General features: G+C 35.5%; 1 protein-coding gene across 7 annotated transcripts in view; it reads right to left on the reverse strand.

The window, feature by feature from the left end:
* The window catches only part of DENND1B (DENN domain containing 1B), a 153,856-nt gene that overhangs the window by 16,038 nt on the left and 114,725 nt on the right, over window positions 1-23,093 (reverse strand). For 6 of the 7 annotated variants that reach the window (XM_062003324.1, XM_062003321.1, XM_062003328.1 and 3 more), the window contains 6 exons: window positions 21,355-21,456; window positions 14,905-14,995; window positions 11,039-11,079; window positions 10,151-10,219; window positions 7,700-7,756; window positions 6,796-6,906 (listed from right to left, as the gene is read on the reverse strand). In XM_062003324.1, the coding sequence (XP_061859308.1) occupies window positions 6,796-6,906; window positions 7,700-7,756; window positions 10,151-10,219; window positions 11,039-11,079; window positions 14,905-14,995; window positions 21,355-21,456 (471 nt within the window). The remainder of the gene's footprint in view (window positions 1-6,795; window positions 6,907-7,699; window positions 7,757-10,150; window positions 10,220-11,038; window positions 11,080-14,904; window positions 14,996-21,354; window positions 21,457-23,093) is intronic. The other variant, XM_062003322.1, reaches the window with a different exon arrangement.

Consider the following 23,093-nt stretch of genomic DNA (forward strand, 5'->3'; position numbering starts at 1 on the left):
AGAGCTCAGGATAGCACTGCTGCCGAACTCAGCCTTTCAGTAGTGTCTAAAATTGGACAGGTTGAAAATGGGCTTTCACATTCAGAGATCCCTGCAGGAAAGGCTTTTCCTATTTCTTCTACTTCTTCCTCCTTTTGCTCCCAGCCAAACTTTATTCTTTAATTGAACTTCGTGATTCTTTTTTTTTCACTCTTAGGTACAGGATGAGAGAGAGAGAGAAAAGGTTAGAGAACATGCATTTCTAGAGCTGAAGTTTTAAAACATGAGGTTGTGCTTTCCAAAGGGGAAAAAGCAACATGGAATTTGGGTCCCAACTGCGGGCTCATGTTTTTTCTGGCTCCTTGCCTGGTCTAGATGAGGCCAAAGTGCTACTCACAGAAGACAGAAGATGCACAGCAAATGAAAGCAGAAGACATCACTGTTACAATAAGATGCCAATAAATTGTCCTGATAAAAAAAAAAAAATCTAGATATTTCAATTAACTACTAAATACAGAAAGGCTCATCCAGTTTTGAAGGTACTTTGTGAAATAGCAAAGAAGAAAAGAAACGTTGCTAGACATGCCAGTATGATTCATTTGTTTGTAGAAGACAGACCCTCAGACAAGCTGCCTTTCTAGTTGTTAAAATCTAAAATAGGCAACAACAGCCAGAAAAAGCATCTACACATTTTTTGCTTCTCTAAATGTCTCTCTCAGTAGGATAAATCAGGGGGTAGATGTGCTGATGACTAAAGCTCACAAGGTAACCAAACATTCTGGAGCAATTTCCTGACCACTATCCTGGCTTTCCTTTCATTAAAAAAATTGGAATCATATTGATTAATGGGGAGATTTCTCAAGTGATGTTTACTGCAAAACAAGCAGCCACAAGGTTTACCCTACTTTATAGGTGCAGAACAGACAGCAAAACTCTTCTGTGGAGACTTGCAATACTCTTTTATTTAAAATTGTAGTGAGAAGAGATTGGGGCAGAGAAGGGGATAGAGCTCACACAGAAAAACCCGAAATTTAACAAAAAACAACTTTACACATTTATATTACTTCTTTTTTCTTTAAATGTGCTCACTGCCTAAATTAAAACCAGTTACTGTCACTGTTTAGAAGCTGTACCTGCTGTTTCCTTGTGGAAGGAGGTTTGAGCAATCTAGTAATTATACAATATATATAATAGTGCATAAACTTCTGCATGAAAGCATCTAACTGTTCAATTTGCACAAAATCGAAATAATCTTTTGGTTAAAAAAAAAATAAAGGAAGCACTGCTTAATTTCTAAGAGGCCTTCTGCAGTGAGGAGCGAGGTTTATTCCAGGCAGACCCAAGTGTGCCTGTACTGCAGGGATCAGGGCCACGAGAGGGCACTCTCGTAATCTGCAATTGCAACGTTTGCTGCCCAGCTTTTTCATTTTTAATTAAAAGGAAATCTGACTGTTTTGCAGAATGAAGAGATCTTACTTGACACACCAAGACAAAAGATTTGGTTTTGCTCCAAATTAGAGGAAGCTAATGATACCTACAATATTCTCCAATTGCATCACGTTAGCTAAAGAAACAGAGTTTGCTAATCAACCACAGCTTAATTTCCAAAATAGATTTTACAGGAATAAAATGTGATTTACATTAAAAAATGCTTCTTGCTGTTTATGACATCTGTCAATTTGTAATATTTTAGGTCAATGAGAGTAGAAGGTACATCCAGCTATATAATCAGTATTGCCAGTGGATGCTAGACATAGATGTGATCTCAGGCATGTCTTCTGAATCCCAACACAAGCAAATGCAGTTAATCAGAGATTTTATGTCTCTGAAATTATTGTGGGGTTGTCTGCAGGATCATTTTTCCCTTTTTTTCCTTAAAGGGGTCTGGTCACCTTATACATAAAATGTATTTTCAGCACTGCATTATCACAAGTGTTTCCTCTCCTCTTTCATGTTCCTGGGAAAAAAAGAGGTCTTCAGAATAGCCCACTCTCACAACCTTTTTCAGTTTAGGAGGGTAATCAGTTACTGGAAGCCCTCTGTAGCTAATGATTATGTCATTTATTTTACTGGCCATTGTAGGGGTACTGATAAATGGGGCACTCCTGAAGGTAAGGTTATTGTGAACACATCTTCCTGCCTGACACTTGCTATCTTTGTTGAACGGAAGCCAAGTATACCTACTGCAAGCTGAATTACATATTGTCTAGTTACCAGGGTATACTTCAATAAAAGTGTAAAAGCTCCACTTGCAATATGCTTTCAGAAAAGAGTGTGGGGAAAAAAAACGGTAATTCTCTTCAAGAATACCAAGAAAAAAAGTTCAGTCTAACTTGCCTTTTATTACATTACACAAATGTGGTTTTAAAACCTTCTTAGATCCCGTATTTAGATCCTGCAAAGTCATGGGAAGCAGTTCACTTGGTTCCTTCAACACACGAGCATTTAAAGTAGTGCTGACATGCAGGGATTCCTGGCAGATCCACGCTCGGAATAGAAATGCCCGTTTCCATTACAGCTGTGAGGCAGGGCATGCCTAAAGGTACAGGTATTACGTACATTTCCTTGGAGACAAGGGGGCATTGCTAACTTACTAATTATGAAGTGAGCTGGTAGTTCTTCTTTGGTAGCCTGCAAATCTTCAAGAATGTTTTATTACTCACTAAATACATTGGGACTACTGACATCCTGAAATGCTCTATTTTTAATAAGCTACCCTATCACCCGATCTAAGAGTAAAATGACAAAGATCATACATATCAAATCAAACAGATCTGCCCAGCATTCAATCCAGGCTCATAAAATACATGCCTCTCTTTTCATATATTTATAACTTTATATTAATTGGGAACAATTTTAGAGAGCTCTCTCTGCATTTAGGTCCCTGTCTACCCTGAAATCTACATTACCCGGGAGCATATAATGAGAAGAATTAAAATAAATTATGCAAAAACTGAATGCACAGTGGTCTAACACATGCACTGCTGTACCCTCCTCATCAATAGTTAAAGGAACTCAGCAATATTGTTGGCAAGATACAGCAAACAGAGTTAAAGCAATCTCATGCTTGCATTGATTCTTATGTTAAAACAATTTAGCTGGCAATTTCTCTTCTCATTGACACACATATTTAATGCAGGAGATAAAATATACCGTAGACATATTATTAGATTTAGACAAGAAACAGTTAACAGCAGTGCACATGCCAAGGTTTTAATAAGGCTTAACAATAAAACGCTTCAATCCTCCACTTTCACTAGATTTTGTTGTTGTGGTTTTCCCTCGCTTAGGGCAATCCATCTGTTAATGTTGACTTGCAATACAGTTAAGCTCGCACACGTCTGAAAAGGCTACAACAGCCTTAACCTAAGCAAGGGTAAGCTTAGATGGATATTAGGGAGCTAGAACAATTCATCTCAGGCATAGATGAATCTTGGGTGCACGCGGGCGCGTGCAGGCGGCCACGTATCCGCGCGCTCCCGCTATGCCGCTTTTGCTTTAGGAAAGGTTTTTCCAAATGCAAATTTACAGGAGGGCAAGCTGATTGCTACAGTTTGCAATGGCACAGTTAATATTTTTTTTTTTTAATCCTCTGGTTAGGTTTTGACAGCTACTTCACATGCTGTAATTTGTTTCGATTTACTGTTACTGTTTTTTACGTCTCACCGATCTGGTGGAAAAAAACCCTCACCCCAACCCAAACCACCACAATAAAACCACTGTGACAGCAGTGATAAAGCTTAGTAAATATTCATTGTTAAAAATGGCTCTGCACTGTGACCAGTGCTGGTATTCTCCCTGGGCCAAACTGGCCTTGTTTTCAATAAAGCCAGAGAAGTATCCTTTCCCTCGAGCCCTGTTAGGCTGAGGCTGCAGTTGGAACTGTCATCTTCACACAAAAGCAAAGGGGTTGGGTTTTACAAACGCAAAGCCTAATTGGGAGATCTTCATGGCCGTACCCTTGACATTTATTAAAGCCTCATCAACAAAACAGGAAATAACTGTACTAATTAGCAGACCCACATAGAAACTACTATTTGTTGGAGTAAAGCAGATTCATTTCCTATTGTGAAAGAAATCTCCTCCCAGACCCCAAAATCCTGTTATGTAGCAATTATTAAAATAACGTTTTACAGAGAAGCAAACTTTCTTATCATACATCATGTTTCAAAGAGAATATGTTTTACAGCATCTCAGGTAACTATTTGTCAGTATTGAGGTTTAACTGTTTCTGGGAAGAGCAGAATGAAAAGCTCAATGCATACACCTAACATGACACAAAATGTAAATTTAAAGAACTTGGTGTTACAGGTTCCTAAGCATTTCATTATGGAAGAGACATTAACAAAGTGCAGAGGTGCCTCTTGTTTGGAAGCAAGACGACCATTAACAGCAATCTCTCCTTCTCTTGTTTGTTTAAGGTTTTGGGGGAATATTCAAATATATCGACAATGCAACTTAGTATCTGTTCCTTACTTTAAATATACATCAAAGTACAGGAACTACACATTAGCACTATCGTTGTACTGCTATAGACCTTCAGGGGCACCATTTTAGAAGTCTGGGCAGAGAGGTATATTTGCTGGATAAAGAGGTATAGAAAAAAAAAGATTAAACCTGACAACAATAGCAACTTGTGAAATCCAGTTCCTTCAAATAGCAGATCCAGTACTAGACCAAACACTGTCTCTCTCATACACGTGCACTTGTGAATACAAATACGTATTTGTATTTGGTTGTAAAGTTTTAAATCACCACTTGTCCATAAAGAACTTGTACTTCTGTTGTTTTACTCTAACACCAAGAACAAAACTAAAACCAAGAATAGCAATGGTAGGCTACTATTTTTTAGAAGTATTTTGGTTTGTTAGTTTCCAGGGAGGAGGAAATGAAGTGAGAATAGCAGGAGTGAGAGGTGAAGGAAACTGTGGGACAGTGGAGTTCTTGAAGAGCCATCACCATTTGCTCCTTCCTGCCCATCAGGCTGATATGACATTTGGGTCGAGAGCTGGGGAGAAAACACTCAGTTGAACTGTGAGGGTATAAGTTATAGGCTTTGCTAGTAAACAAACCTTATATATGTACATGTATATGCATATGTGTTTACACAAATAGAAATACACATGTTTATATGTAGAGGTATGCACTCCTTTTCAAAACTACAAGACAACAAGTAGAAACAGCAACAATGATATTAAAGAATTCATCTGTAGAAAGCTGCACAAATACCAACACGTAAGGTAGTTGCTCTGCCTGAACACAGGTCTTCAAACAAAATGTTTAATTGTACCAAGGTAAATTATATTCCTTTGTAGCCCGAGATGCCTGCACCTAACAGTAGGTAGCACTACTATTTCAGTAAATTACTCTAGATTTCCTTCATAAAAGCAGCCTATAAAAATTCACTGACTACAATGGTACATTTGTGCTGTGTATTTACACAGATAAATACAGTTGCAGATTCACCTACATCAGTCTGTGAATGTTGGTTTAGAATGCATTAAAATCTTTTACCTCACATCATCATTTTTTTAGATGGGGAAGTTGTTATATATTAAAATGACAGTTATCTGCTAGAAACAAATATTTTAAGAACAATTCATTATATTAATATTAGAGGTCTGTACTCATACATTTAGAATTGTGTATCTTCTGATATTCAAAGAAGAAAATCTGTTGTACACAAGTACCTGAAAGAATGTAGGCACCACAGCTGCCTGTATATAAAAATACACTGAGGGCACACAGCTTAAAACTTTACCACTGGCTTTAAGAGATCACAAAACATATACGAAGTAAAATCTGCCTAAATAATTACAGCAGAAAGATTTTGTATTATGTATAACCTTACTAAGAACAATTACTTGATGCTAATGTACAGTTTCAACATAATTTAGCAATAATTTGCATCAGTTCTATGTTATGCTCACAAGCTTTATATTTATTACCGCTAAAAACTAATTGAAATGAAATTGATTAAATAGAGCATTCAGATTTTTATCACTGCACTGTCTAAAGTGAAATCTCAAACATTGTTGGATGAGCTAGACTGAATTTCTGTACTTAGTTCTCTTAGGAGGAAGACATGAGCATTAAAAATCCATACATAAACATTCATTACATGTATTAAGAATGTACAATAACAATAAAACATAAAAAATATATACCCACACATTACAATATGTACATATGCAGGTATTTATTCCCAGAAAAAAAGTGTTAAAAACCCTACTCTATTGATGTATTTGCAGTAGAACTGTCAAAATGAATCCAAAGACATTAAAACACTTGCCAAAGTTGAGACACTACACCTGTTACTTCAAATCAAGACTAGAAAGGATTGGAGAACAAAAGGACAAGAGATTGGCACCGTATTAACTAGTTGACATTAATAAAATAATACATCTTAACTATCTGAGCAAGGTTGAAGGCTATATGACAGCAAAATCAATTTATTAGAAATACAAAATTAACATGCTCCACTACAAGAAACTAAAGCAGTGAGCTTAACACAGATCTGTGAATAGACCAGAATGTACTTGCTGTGAGAAGCCTTTATCAAAAACAGTATTTCAGAATTAGATGCATACTTATAAATCTCCTGATTTTCCCCTCTCGACAGGGGTGAAATATGAATAGTATTTTTCTTCCACTTGAGCAGTACAGCAGTATTTCTGTAAGCATAGCCTTTTAACCGCACTATCCAAACACAGACAGTATGATCACCTTAGAAACATTCACCAATGCAGAACTATAAGCAGTCAGAAAATCTCCTTACCGATATGTGAAAAAGAATACAAGTTTCAAGTGTCTTACCTGTGCCAGTCTTCGTTTTTCTGAGTTTGCTCTTTTCTCCCAATGCAATGTGTAGAGGGGAGCAGTCTGCACTGCCCCAGCACTGCAGCTTCCACACTCTTCCTCACTCTCCTACGCAACAAAACACATTTAAATTCCTTTATTTATAATCATTATCTGCCAACGTACCCTCCATATTATGCATGCAGAATGCATTCAAAATTATCTTGCCACAATCTATTACTGTCATGAAAATACCATCTGTGGCAAGAAAATCAAATTTAGCTTTTTTAGAACCTGAACTATCAACATTGTCATTTAAAAGACGAATTGTTCAAACACCTACAAAATATTTCTTAAAGTTTTCTAAAAATAGCTTAAAAAAATGTAAAAACTAGTTCCTTCTCCCTACAGAAAAATCTTACGTGGAAACAAAATTTTCTATGGGAAAAGCAGCTGCAAAATGCCTAAAACATGTTTTCTAATATTTCTGTAATGTTGTTTTTGCAAAATGAAGCTATTCTTTTGTTTCTAAATGTTGCCATTGTTCTTACAAAACCACAATGGACAACTACACCTTCTGAAACACATTGTACTGCAAGGCTCTCGCATCTCAAATCCTCAGCTTGAAGCAAAGGTTTTGATTGCGATATCAAAGCAATCAACTTTATGAAAACATACATCCTGTTAATGTATCTTTGAAGACCTCTGTTGTTCTATGATAAAATATGCAAACAATAAAGAGATTATTCAGTGGATGCATAGAATGACAGATAGTTGCCAGAGGGCTCGTTATGAAAAATGTATTGTTGAACAAAGGGCTAAGCATATTTCAAAAGTCATTAAAAACACAAATCTCATGTGATTTGTAAAGTATAAGCTTCAAACTGGTACAGGAAGCAACGTAAGGAAGTATACTACGTACCTTGTGTTTTAACTTACTCTTCACTTCTTTTATTCCTTGCCTTGCCTGATTTTTTGCCTAGAAAAAGAGAAGGACTTAAGTAGTGCTGCGAGACACTAGTTATAGTCACAGAACATGCTTTATGATGCCATACTTATTTTACTCTTTTCCTTAAAATCACACAGTCATATAAAGGGTAAAAATCTTTATTACAAATTTCATACATGCACTGTCAAGGTATTTTATATATTCATGCTTCGTCCATGTAGCTAAGGATTTTTTTTCCAGCACATGCCTGCCAGTGCTGTGGAAAGATACTCAAAAATTCTCTGATACTACTAAGGATAGGCTAAAAACCATTGTGTACGTCACTTCTTTATTTGAAATGGTCCTTTAAAAAAGGCATTTTAGAAGTAATGTGTGTTGGGGAAAATGTTAAGATTTTCAAGATGACTACTACAGTATTCCAGTCTGGCAACTTGCAGGGCAACATCAATCTTTAGAGAAATTAGGTGATATTATATGCAGATGGAGATTTTGCCCAGTGTTGCTGAACAGCATAGTGCTGCTATTTCAGGGAGAATTCTGTCTGTATTAGAACAGGCAGCCAAAGATCACTGCTGCAGAGAAAACAGCCAAGAATGTTCTTCAATAGAGAAATTAATTATCAATACAGAGTATCATGTATTTATGTTAAAAAACGTTAGAGAGAAAGAGAAATAAGGGGGGGGAGTGGAAGAAAAAAATATGGGGGAGGACAGGACCAAAAAACTCTAACTGAAAAAACCAGATCTTACATGAATACAGGAGAAAGAAAAATGGAAGTTTTCAAGCTGTCCTGAAAACAGAACATTGAAAAAATATTTAAGGGCATAAATAAGTGGAAAGCATCTGTTTTTCTATGGTTTTCTGTAGATGGAAATTCAGAAGAAGAAAATCATTTTCTTGAATCAAGAGGCCAGCGAGTCTTTTTGATCCTTAAATCATACATCTATAAGCTCAATAACAGCACAATGGGGTGCCATGTAGCAGATGCTAACCTGAACACCACTTTAACTTTCCAGATCATGCTCACAGCACTTGGATGAATTTTGGAGTGCTTTGTTCTAACTCTGAGGGATGGCACCAACCACATTACTCAAGGCTACTAAGCAGCTATCTAGTAACTAAGAAACGCATATTTTGTTTCTCTAGTAAAGGGAAACTTTATGCATAAGAAATGGAATGGGGTACAAACATGAATACCTCACACACACAGATCCTCACAAAATCCACCAGTGTTTCCTGGCATACCCAGAAGTTCACTTTGAAGAATCTTTATTATCAAGGACATAATTATCAAAATCGAAGGCTGTGAAGAGATCACACAACCACAGTCTAAGCTACTGCCAACTGAAGAATAATTTACAGATAACCTCTTAATGAACCATTTTTTAAATTATAGATGAGTCCATGAATATGAAGCACATTTAATTTATTTACCTGTTTCTCTGCATGACTGCTGTGTTTTTCAATTGATGTGAAATTAAAAATTCTGTTTGAAAACTTTACTTAAGATACACTAGCTCAGACTGATGAACTGATTTATTCAGGACTACTTGTTATGCATCCAACTAGTGAAAACACTTGGAAAAGCAAAAAGGAAGCCAAAAGTCTTTTTCCATTGATTTAAAATGCAATTTTAAGATACCTCTCACTTCTTTTTTTACCATGCTGCATAATGCTGTGTAATTTTACATGCTTTATAGGTTAGGCAGTTTTTGAAAACAAGATCTTTTGAGCTCAAAAGCATAAGCACTAAATCCAGTTAAACGTGAATATTCTAGGATCATCTTTAACAGAGCACACATTAGTGATGCTTTACCACATCTTTTCAAGAGCGCAGCACTTAGTGCTGAAGCAAAATTGTGCATGTGTAAGACAGAACTCTACTGGTGCAGCACAAACCCTACCTCTCCTGAATAGAGATCTCTAACACTATATACTATGTAACTATATACTACAACTCCCTATTTATATTAGATAGAAAGGTAACCTTTGCAAAATGTTTTATGCAGACATTTTCTTTACAATTCCTGTGTTGCATTACGAGACTTTAGGGTAAATGAGGATTTCTGTTTTCGTTCCATTTCAATCATGTTGTCACCAGGTTAGGAAGAGTTTACAGCTATGTAGGAAAATTCTAAGTGATATTCAAATAAGCATCTAGTATGTATTATGACTCAAATAAAACCAGCGCACTGGTGCTTTGAAAATGTCTGTTGTTATGTACAGGCTACTTGGAATCCTCTGAATCAACTTTAAATCCTAGTGCTGTATGGGAAAACAAATGAAGCTAAAAGCTTTCTACAGGCTGGTTTTTCTGCCATACATTTATAAAAAGCTTAGGTTCTTAAGTCCTCAGGAAGAATGAGAGGTTGTGGGAAGTTGCAGTATTTTGATGTATTATTTATTTGAAACAGATGATCTTACAAATTTATATGCTGTTTTCACAGCCGGAGTGGCTTTGGTCATTGCTGTGTTGATGAGCGCACCGCCCTTCTGAAATACACAAAAAACTCTCTTTTAGCAGTATTTTAACCCAAGTCAAACCTGAAGACAACAGCAAGGACAAATAAACAACAACAACAAGAAGGACAAATAAACAGTGTGCTGTAAAGAAACAACAATCTTGTATTGAAATTGGTTAAGAATAACCACAGCTGTGTTTTCTCCCTAACCTGCTGTCTGCAGCTACACAAGGGTTACAGTATGTCATTATCATAGCTGACACATTTATCAATGCATTCTAACAGAATGATGTATTTTCATTCTTCACTCTTTGTTACCATTTCCAAATCAATTCAGAAGTTATGACTATTTTTCATGTTGTTCCTGTTATATTTATTATACGACTTAAAAATACTTTGACCTGAACTCTCTCATTTAATCACACAAGAATTCTCTTAATCTAAAGGAACATATTTTACTAATCCTGCAGAATAACAAGGTTATACCCAGGGTCTTCTGCTACCCAAACTGCACAAAGTCATATTAACTAAACTGCTAGTTACTAGAAGTGATAAACTTCATATCAAATTGTACTGTCACACCTAATTCACAGTTATGGAATGTTACATGATACAGACAGAGAAAAACTGACACATTTTGGGTTTCTATGTATGAGGCTTTTAAAAAAAAATCTTCAATCAAAAAAACCCACAAAAATTATTGCATATACCACAGACATATTTTTTACTACAGAATGCACTTATATTTCCATTGGAAATGAATGAACCTTTACTATTACACATATATAATGAACAGGACAAAGATTTAATGAAGAGGATGGCCAGTATAAGTACTTAAGCAAGTTTATACCTTCACTGTATGCATCCACTGTTGGTAAGATCTTGAATTTCCTGAAATAGAAATGTAAGATATAACACAACCAAACATACATTCAACATTTCATATGGATCAATCCTCCTTACAATCTCCATTAAAGATTCCCTTCGAGGAGTATTCATTAATTTCATTAGATAGACAAGGCATGTAAAGATAAGAATATGTGTATACTAAAAGAAACACCAAATCCTAGGTATCTCTTATTTAATGTTTTCTGTGTTCTTTGTACCAGCATATTTTTTTACCACATAATTTACAATTGCAATTGAGGTCAAAAGAGCAATTAACAGTATGAAAAGGTAACACACTGCTAAAAAGTCCAAATAGAAAATCATCAACTCAAAGGAAAGAATAATATATAACAAACTGCATTCAAGCACAATGATTCCACTGGGCACACTTTCAACTACAAAAATGACATGGACTGCAGACGGTATCATCCCAAGGAAAAAGACTGAGGAAAAAGGTCTAAGAATTACGGCACAACTATATGCACTTGTGCAGGAAACGTCCTTTTAAGCTGTTAACTGTATCTCCTTTTTTTTTACACAAAGGAAAAGCCTTTAAAATGAGAGCTCATGGCTTCTGTAGAGGAATACCAGGGACTACTGTGCCACTAAGCAGGCCATGAAACACAGTTTTAAATTCTACTGAACATTTGATGAAGAAAGTGCTTCAGCTGAACAACAAAGATTGGGTCCATGATCTCTGAGAAAGTTCTTCAGTACATCAATCACTTGAATACTCTGGTACTCTGAGCTGTTACTAACTTCTGACAATATATTCATGCTGGCAAGAATGTTGAGGTTTTAAACAGAGTTTATCCATTTTGAAAGGGCCATACTGATATATACTTGATACCACAGAACTTTAAGTTCTCAAAACTTCTTAAGCTTTGAGATAATCAGTTAACTAAGGCCTAAGTAGAAATTACTGCATCAGCTAATGGAAAGCCAAAACATCCTCCTAGAATATGTCTGAGAACTAACTTGATCATTTCAAGGTATTTCCAAGCTTTCCAATGAGGTGATAAAAAACCAGAGCTGTTTGCACCCATATCAGGCACTTTGTGGCTCTGTTGCCACAAATGAAAACAATGCTTGCTTAGAAAGGAGAGAATCTAGTAATTGTATGATCCTATCCCCAATAAGAATGTCAAAGAGCAACATAAAGCAAAAAATGACTCATTTTTCGCTTCTTCAATGTGTCTCCCTGGAACTGCCAGAGAAGGTAGCATGCACATAACAGGTAACAAAGTGAAATGTAACCACAGCTAGTGTGTCAATGAAAATTCAATGAACTGTAAGTACTTTCTCTAGCATGAAATTTCATAGCTACAAACTCTTACAAACAACATCCATATATCATCTGGCTTGCAGCGTCCTTAACAGCGACTCTTTCTACATCTGAATTTTTTCTTTCACAATCTGTAACTTAAACAATTACTGGAGACAGTAAATGAGATCACAAAAAATCACCAAGTGTAACTGTCTTCCAGTTGTGTAGAGAGACTTCAGGGAAGGCAATAAAGAGAATTGATAAATAGTAATCTACAGAAAAGGCCATGGGGACAAAGCACACCCTCATCTAGATTTGAACCTGAAACTCTAGCAAGAAAATGCTGACTCCTTAAAATAAATTATAATTAAAAAGGAGTGCAAAAGTTTTCACTTTTTCAGATTGCCTTATGCTATCACCGGTGATATCAGACCAACTTAAAAAGGAAAGACTGCTTTAGTAAAAGTCATGTGGTTACAAATTACTTTAATGGATATATTCTACAAGAAATTCAAGTGCTAGGCCAAGAAATCATCACTATATTCTTGTACAGAAAGTTACATGAACTCTTGAGATCTAACACAACCACAGAATAATACATATAACGGAAATGAAATTTTAAGTATAAAGTGCAAGCTGCAATGAAGATGGCTGACAAACTTCCTCTTGTATGTAGGCACAGGGAAATAAGTTTTGACCACTCTACTGGGGGGAAAAAAAAAATCAAAAAAATTAATGAAATGTGAATTTCCTTCTCCAATCTCCAGTTTAATTTTCTGTGCTGCTTTAGTTATGCCCACCTATGTGGAAAAATGCCAATTAAAAGAAACACCTTCCATTTGTTTAGTAATTGTGAAATGATACTTGCCACAGTTAAGAATATGTCCACCTGTCCTTTTTAACAGCTTGTAGCTTCCACTAACTTTCTGTGACTTTTCTGAAGGTTAGGTTTTACCTGTTTGTTTAAAACCTTCAGCTTCCTGATAAAGTTGATGGGAGTTAACTCTGCAAAGAGATCATAGTTCTGCCCCATTAGCGTCACAAAATGTCACCTTCAATTGCATACATATTGTTAGCCCTGCACTTCATAATGATAATGAGACAGCAGTTATGTAAATACTGAATATGTGCCCTAAGCAATTTGTCCACAGCCTAGAAATGACTTGAAAAGTACACATGCAGTGCAATCTTACAGAGCATTCCCTCCTGAGCAGAGCCAGGTGAGATGTGGTTCACAGGCTGCCAGAGCAAAGCCAAGAAACAAGCTTTATCTAACTTCTGTTCAGTTTTATTGCAGCCTCCTGACCCCTAAACTGCAGTCAGAAAACGAACTCTGAATACTGACATCACCTATCTGAATAATGGATGCTCAATGCCTAAAAATCTGTTTACAGAGCAGCATAAGTTACCCTAAAAAGGCAGTAAAGAAGTAAATCTTTGTTTAACTAACCATCCTTTAATCAAGAGAACGGCCCCACAAATTATGTGCTAGATCATAACACTAGACACAGAGAGCAGGAGAAGGCAGTGAAAATCTTGAACAAAAAGATTTATATCCTCTGAGTATAAAAAAGCTACTTTGTAAAAAGTGAAGATGTACCACTTGATGATTTCTCTATAGGCGCCAACTCTTCTCCTCTACACATGCCCATTTAAGGGTAGGTTTGCAAAGGAAGACCATCTAAAGCTGCCATATGCAGGTCAGTGGATTTGCTCAAATCACTTAACTTCCATTTGCTGAGGAAGCTTCTACACTACTTTCAAGACTAATCATAAAATAGCATTTATGCTGTGTCATCTGTATTTTGATAGCATCTTTGATACCTCAAATAACAATTGAGCTGTACTAAACGTTTATCACGAAACACTCCAATAATCCTGCAATAATCAGGAACGGATGCAGCATGCACTCTGCTATATGGGCTAACTTTGTAACCTAGCTAACGTGAAAAGAATGATAACAATTGCCAGTGAACATAACTGAGAGAAACACCACATAGAATAACATTGTTTATGAAGAAGGTAAAACTCTCTTCTCAGATGATACATAGATGTTGGTAATCTTTTCCTCTTTTTTAGAGTAACACATTTGCTGGAGAAAGTAAATTTTTCTCAAAATTTAGGAAATCACTCTGATTTCATCACTGCAGAAATGATTAGATGTGAAAAAAAAGTTAGAATTGTTGATGGAAAACACAACTATCTAGAAAAAGTTTAGCAGTACAAAGTTCAAAGCTATTTTTTAAATACAGTTTACACAGAATGTATCCCATTCTATAAGCGTCCAATTAAAAATAATGTGATATTTCATCAGATTCTGAAATATAAGTATTTTTTACTAGATTAAACCAACATATCTTCATTTAATTTACTGATGTATCTAGATACATAATGGTATTTGTCCCAGCAGTGATTTGTTAAAGGCTAAAACCTTTCCAAGAACGAACGGAAACGCTGAAGCAGTAACAAGATTAATGACTTCTAAAATTTACAGGACATCATCATGTTGAACATCTCCCAAAGAAGAAGGGTCAATGAGTACACTCAAATTAATTCTGTACCTCCACAAAAGCCTCCTGCTGTGATTTCTTCTTCAAAAACATCAGAGAATCCTCTTCCTGCATTTAATTTTGATAGCCGACCATCGATAAACTAGGGGAAAAAGAAAAGCCACATTGTGGGTTCTTTATTTCTTTTCAGTGCTACACTTTTATGTGTGTACATTACAATGGAATAAATATGTTCAAGTTAACATATGGATTAAGGATAATATACTGGTTTTACATGGATTTTGCAAGAGCAGTAGAAATGTCTGAACATTTTATATAGATCAAGTAAATTTTATTATGCAAAATTTACATTTTTTTACTCAGAAATATTTTAAATGGTTTTAATGGCATGAAAATACATTAATTTGTTTCCTTACAAATGGCAACTTTGCATTTGTGATCACAATGATATAAAAGTCACCGAGACATTCCTGAAGTTCTGTTGTGCAATTACAAACTAATTTTGTACCATCAACAAAATGACATAAAGGAACCTCTCTATCTCTTTCTGAGTATGCCTCAATGAGTCTAAAGTAGAACTTGCTGTACATAAGATACCTTTAGAATAACTAGAAATATTTCACCCCACCTAGTTTAAAGAAACAATAGGCTATGATGCCTACTACAGGTCCATTAAAAGGGTACGTGCTGTACGTGGAAAATGACTCTGTAAGGACAGTATGGGAGGGGAAATTGTGGCAGAACCCTACAGTGAAACAGTCGAGGAAGGCTCGGCTTCAGAAATGATGGTAGCCACAGGCTGGCTTTAAGTGGCAGTGTGCAAGCTGACTCAAAGAGCACTTAATTTACTTGTACAGGAATGAGATGGAAAGCAACAATATGAAGTGAGGCATAAGGCCAAGGTAGAGTCCTAAGAAAGATCCTCCACACCTGATGGAGCACAGTTCAGAGGGGACACCACTGCATTCTTAAATTCTAAGACAACTGTTTGTCCTTTTGGGGTTTTTTTTTTACCACTAACACTTTTTTAGGTGCACATACAGGTGCATACTGCAACAGTTATCTTACACAGAGGTTGCAGCTGCGTGAGCATGTGCGTTTGCATCTACATATAAGTGTATGCACAAAGACTGAAACGATCCAAATATGTCAGAAGTCAAAATAAGATAACTAATGATTAAACCTCTCAGAAGGAATGAATACATTCTTTTCAAGAATTATCTGACTTCAAAGAAGTACAATGAGCACATTCTTAAAGGTTTAAAATTCTTTCAAGGAGCAACCCCTCCCTTTTTGTTTTGAAAAGGCCAACTCAAGTCTGAGAGATAAAAGTGAGAAAGCATTTTTTCCAATTATACATGGTTCACCTTTTAAAACAAGAATTATGAGTTGTTCATTGGTACTAAATAGCATACAGGAACTAACCCAAATTAATTATTTGGTTATATCCTATTTTACCACTGATTATCCAAACAGTGTCAGTGACAATCTGATGCTTGTCAATGAACAGACTAGTGACATGAAACAAATTACTTTCTCAGAGTACAAAAATTCCAGCAGCAAGAATAAAGCAAGCACAAAGATAACTGTTTCTTTCTCTTTCTTGTCTAAATTTCTTAATTATTATTTTTTTCCCATTTTACTCTGAGCTGGCTTTTTTCCAAAGAGGTTGGTTCATGGTCAGACCACTATGGGATCACTGGATTATTTCACAGTCACAAAAAGAGATAAGAGCATCTTTAGCTACTGCTGTGGAAAAAAAATCCAAACCAAACCACCCCCTCAACACCTCCCATCCCCAGCCTTTGAACTGTAAGACATTATCTCTTTGAGGAAAGTTATGAATTTGCCCCATGCTATAAACTAACAGAAGATTTATGGACACACTCATCATTCGGTAAAATTCTATCAACAGAAGGCTGAGACACTGACTGAATTTTAGTTTTGAGAAGACCACTCCAACGGAGTATTTAATGAAAATAACAAGAAGTAGATCTGTTAGCAAAAAAATACTGGAGATGCTACTTAAAGGAAAGGATAGGTGTTGGTAATGGTAGTAGTTGTTACTGCTTTTTAGTAATTTACTGTTAATGGCTGCACTTTGATTGCTACATAAAAACAAGTGCACATGGAATTACACATACATTTTGGGGTTTTCTCCTCCCATTTTTCAAACTCACACTGTCAAAAAAAACCCCTGTGCCTGCTACTTCAAGAAATATAATCACTTTGAGGGACAGAGACGCCTTGGTTGACTATGTATTTTAATGAAAAATTAGTAATTCCAAAGCTACTCTTGGATTTTAAGATGACTAAAGACAGAACGACCTTAATCCTTAAATAATTTTGGATTCTAAACCCAAAATATAGACCATATTCACTTCAGAAGATCTTGATGCAGGAGTAAAACTTCCGAAACCAAAAGTTGGCATAAGCAATCACAAATGTGACTCCCACACAACAGCTCAGTAGCTTGTAAGAAGAGAGCTCGACTCATAAAGCTTGCAAACTAACTTTGAAATTACTAATAATTTTCATAGATTTATAATTCTTCAAGTCCTAATCCTGCAGGTATTGTTTCCTTTGGTAGTTTACACCATTTTAGGAAAAAATCCCAATAAATGTTGCAGATTATATTACTTATACAATTACATTATAAACCAGGTAGTCTAGCACTAGTCTTCACATTTGTTCTAAGAATGAATTAATATTTTCCCTGGACGCTCATCAGAACTATTTGACACGTAAGATGCAACTATTAATTGCTTATGTTTGCAGCTTGAAATAAAGATTAGCTGCCTTCCATGTCTCCCTAATTAAAGCCTTTATAACAACAACAACAAAAAAACAGAGAGTAAATATAATGGTAAAAATATCAAAGATGTGGAAAAACCACAGTGAGAAAAAAAGTAGCATTAAATACACAGTTGAAGAGAACAAACACTTAATTTGAAGATAAACTGTCATATAAAGAATATTCATTCTGTAAAGATATTTATTGTATAAAAGGTTCTTATTTTTAAGAAACATATGTTTTTATTTTATTAAATATTCTAAGAGCTTAGGAATAATGTCAACCAGGGGTTTTTACATTAAATTTATTCAGGGCAGAAGATAGCTTTAGAAAACTAAAGTCAGCAAATAGCAGCAAATTAAACTTCATAAGCCACTCTAAGTTGTGATCCTTATCAGGGTACTTATCATAAATAAATTCTAGGAATTCCTGGAAAACGTATGTTTTGCAAAAACAATTTGAATTATTCTATTTCAGAGCAATATAAATAGTTCTTTCAGCTTCCAAAAATGTGAAGTTATCAGCTCGATGTAAAAGATATCTCCATAATTTAGAATTCTGAGAGAATGTTTTGAGGCTAAAAGGTAATGTAGCCATAGTCCCCACCAAAAATATTCTGCCTAAATTTTCAGTGAAGTCTATGATGCTGAAGAAGGGAACAAAAATACAAGTGTTAAATGTTACATGGTTCTGAGGAATTACTTATTTTTCTAGATAACAAACCTGCAATTTATCTATACCACAGAAAAGCCTCTTGCATGCACCTCAAACTACTAATTTAGATAAAACAAAAGCAGAGTGGCCAGAATGTACACCTGATGTTTAGGCTGGATGAAGATTGGCCCAAAAAGGATGTAACAGCTGAACCTATTTAAGAGTTAGTTAATGATTTTGGTAGAAAAGACTAGCAATTGTTAATACACTTGGGGTCAACATTAATAAAAAGCACATCAAAATGCAACACAAAGTCAAATAAGATGATGTTGAAGGTGGAATTAATCTGAATGGGAGTAACAGAACAAATTAATTCCACGGTTTATTCCAGCAGTGATTGCCTGGTACTTTGATGAAAAGATACAACTTCCGAGAGTGGTTAAGTTATAGAAATTAACATGTTTTACTGTAGGAGAGAAAATTAAAAACCTAAAAATTAAAAATGACACAGGAAGAATTTTATAAAATGACAAAAATAAAGCTCACTTATCAGTTATCCCAAAAAGGGTGCATTTAAAGAACCTATTTTCTGCTTGGTCTAGTGATTCCTAGGTAGATAGGTAAGTTTAGGTTATGGAAGCTTGCTTATTAAAACTTACAGCATTAGTTAGCAAATTGCACATGTAGTTTTATGAAACTCCTAGTCTTGTAAGCCCACAAACAGAGCTATTAGAAAGACACAGCTATTTCTTGCGCTGATAGTTTCAAGACTGGTATGTTCCTAAACGAAGTTACTATTGCTTAGGCCTGACAGTTTCAAGATCGGTATGTATCTAAGCAAAATTAGTATGGTGAAGCTCTTACCTTAGTTCTACACTTGAACATTTGGACATTGTACACCAATAGTAACTACAAGGCCTGCCGAGCCCTAAATAAAACAGTTATCTGGGATGGCAGAGGTTTTAGGCCAGTTTTCATCCTGTCCAAGGACCCAGCAGTAAAGCTATATCACAAGGAAACTTTGGATCTTAATCCAACAGCGATCCCTAATGACCACTGGAGGAAGCAAGAGGACACTGAAAGAAACAAGACAGAGGTGTAAATTGGGTGGACCAAGACAGGACTGTGAGTGGGGCCTTTCCTGGAAAGGTGATGAATATTCATGTTTGTTGTAAATATAAGCTGAAAATCCAAGGGCTGAGGGGGGCATGTTTATTGGAGAAATCCCCCGTCTTCCCCAGTGCTGCAATAAAGACTTAATAGTCTCATTGGCTATTGAGTCCTGATTGGCTTCTTCAGGGCATTACTAGATCTAAGGATGCTTCTAAGAACTATTTGCTGCTTAAAACAATCTCCAGAGCAGAATGAGCTTAGTCTTTTTGAACACGAACAACTTCAAAAACAACTCATCCGTCAGTGGAAAAAACTGGAGAAGATACAGCTGGGCTGAAGATTAGCTGAAAAAGTAGGAGTAAACCTTTGCAAAAAACTAGAGGAATGAAAAAAACCTGCTAGTACCATTAAACTACACACATCATCAAAATTGTTACTATTTCCTAATCCTCTAAAATACACTTTTTCATTTCACTGAAATAAAATTAAAACAAGCTATAAACAAACTGTAAACTGGTCCTGTTTAATTGAACACATGTTAAAATTTAAAGGATAAGTACAGAGCCACACTGACAAACCCATTCATTTCAGCAGTTAAAGCTTTTTCCTACAGCTGAAGATCTTGTTTTGGCAGTAGTGGTGTGACAATGATTTAGAAACGTTGCTTGTGGGCATCTTTCTATTAAGAAAGGCTCATGGTAGCTTATCACACTGAGCTGTGCAAAATTTAAACAACACTGTTTCCTCCAGTACTTCTTTCCATTTCAATCATATATGTTGGATACTTCAAAATTATTTAGATACCTTCCTTATTATTTTATCATAGAATCAAAGAATGGTAGGGGTTGGAAGGGACCTCTAAAGTTCATGTAGTCCAAATCCCTTGCAGAAGCAGGTCCACCTAGGTCAGTATCTTTTTATTTACATTTTATTATTGCATAAAAGAAAACACATTAAAATTAAAGGAGACCAATTCTATGACCAGTATTTCCTTAACTTTATTACACAACTAGGAAAAACATATTTACACAAAACTTGTGCAAACTATTATCCTTGCATAAATCTTTGTTTTAGACACCAGCCTCTAATTAACACCAAATGTTTTTGGAAAATCAGGAGATTCCACATATAATTTCCCTTATCTATTATGGTAGTATATCTTAAGAGAAGTCAACCAGATGATTTAAACATAAACTGCTGTGCCTCGATCATTCCAGTTATTTGCAGGCAAATATATAGTTATATAAGACTTCTGCATTTTCCTAAAAATCTGGTTAACACTCTTTTGATGCAATGGAGTCGTGATGGAAAGGGAGAAAAAAAGAGTTGAAGGAGTCAATCAAGGAAAAAAAATCATTTCAAAGACCGCAACAAAATTATTACTGAGCTGTGCCAGACATGCAATAATTTGTCCTCTATTAGTTTAAAATCTGCATTAAGAGATCTGCTAGAATATTCTTCGGGCAATCCCTTTGGCCCGGGTTTGTAACATTCTCTGCATGCATACTTCAAAAAGCCTAGCAATGAAAACTGCATTTACAGCATGAATCCAGTTTTTAAATAAAATCCCACTGAAGTCCAATTTAAGTAAGCACTGTGTTGTTTAGGTTCTTTGGTCATGAGCCAAGAGAGCTGAAAATGAAGTTTAACCATCAAGCTGAGAGATCCATGATTTTTCTTGTTTCGATGAGTTGCTGCACTGGCTCTGAACCCTGGGGTTATTTTTTTGTTGAGAGTCTATTCCCCTAACCCTCCACTCACCACTCTTTATAACTAAGATGCAAATATACAACAAAACTGGGATGACTGTACACAAAGTACTTGTACTTATATTTTATTCCCGTGTTTCATAAGCTAACAGCAAGGAAAACCACATTGAAAAGAGAAACATAATGTTTTGAGAGAAAAACATTAAACATGGGTCATTTACCCTCTCATACCTGTTTAAACAGTTGAAGATTAACAGCAGTTTCCAGGAACTGCTTAGTAGTACTGGAACGATGCTTCACAAAACTATTCTCACAGAAAGCTATTGGCTCTCCCTGGAAAAATTAAAAAGAAAAAGTTAGATGGTAACTAGAGTACAAAGATACATCAATTTATTTAAAATTCTCCATTATAAATTGATTTGTTAACAGTCAATATATACAAGTATTCCCTTTCAATATGAAACCAACTAAACTGAGCTAGATAACAAGAAAAAAACCCCCAAGTCTTCATATAAAATCCAAACAGTTCTCAAAATACATCTTGCAATTGAACTTCTGGTTGATGAAGTCAGTCTAAAAAACCCACATTAAACAGAAAAGAGTGAAGTAGTTTACACTTGGTTCATGTTACCTTTATAGCACTCTTCATTGAAATATTCAAGGAAGTGGTTTAAATTTTGAGGAGGATCAGTTCCTTCAAGTAATTTAACATGCATTAATGTTCAGCATTACTCTGATTCCCTAGCATGCTAAACCAGAAATACTAGTAAATCAAAACTCTAATTTAGTAAAAAAACAAGTATCTGCACCAAATAATTTTTGTATTTATTGTACTATAACAGGAGAAGATTCCTAAATATACTGCTTATTTAACAGGAAATGATTAAAATACACATTTGTTTTACTTTCAGACAAAACAAAACCTACACTTTTTGGAACACTGTTATGGAGAAAGTCTGAAGAGATGAGATCAACTTTTAGTATAATAAACCATAGTTCTCAACATGGAAAAAAAGCATATAGCCTACAGTTACCAAAAACCCTACAGCAAAACACTTGGGTGATGAGAGAAGATAAACAAGTACTCATTAAAAATGATGTGTCTGTTGAAAAAATTATTACTGAAAACAGCACTCATTTAAAAATAAAACCTAATAAGATACTTTATAAACAATCAAATTCATTCCGATGTTATTCCCTAATTTCACTCAAGATTTGCTATCTTCAGTGTGTACAGACCACTAGACATCTCTCCAATTCTGTTATTCTTGTCAATTCTTTGTGATAAACACTTGAAGCTGTTTGGCATAACTGGATAAATAATAAGTACATTGCAAGGTTTGTTTAGTGATCAAGGTACATGAATTTATTTTATCATAAAGTCAAAAGGCCTCTCACCCAAGTTTACAAACCCAAAATAATTACCAGGTTAGAAACCACTACCAAAGGCCTCAAAACCAAAAAAGAACTGGAACACAACAAAATGCCACACCTAAATCTACCACAAAACATTTTACTACCCAAAAGATACACATACAGTGCAGTGTTACAAGAGAAAAAGAGACACTTCAGCCACCTGAAAGAAAAAAGATCAGAGACAGCTGCTATACAGATCTTCACAACAGCTCCAACTATTAGCCACTTTAAAGACAAATGTATTCATCCCCATGCTCACCACAGCTTTCTGCTCCTAACCCTGTTTAACCACACATGCAACTTCACACACATCCTATCCTTCTGGCTGACTGTGCAATTCTGTGCTTACAAACAAAGCACTTTCCTCCTATGACCGAGATGAGTTTGGAGGAATAGCTCTAAATTATTTTCAACTGCTCTTTACACCTTACACTTTATTTTTTTAATGGTTCAGGTATGATCCAAGGAAATGTTGCAGTAAAAACACTGTGATGTCATTTTACAATCCCATTCTTATACTATCAAAAGCTTCTCTCTTTTACATCTCTCTTTCG

This window comes from Colius striatus, chromosome 10 (assembly GCF_028858725.1).
Source record: "Colius striatus isolate bColStr4 chromosome 10, bColStr4.1.hap1, whole genome shotgun sequence".
Taxonomy (NCBI): domain Eukaryota; kingdom Metazoa; phylum Chordata; class Aves; order Coliiformes; family Coliidae; genus Colius; species Colius striatus.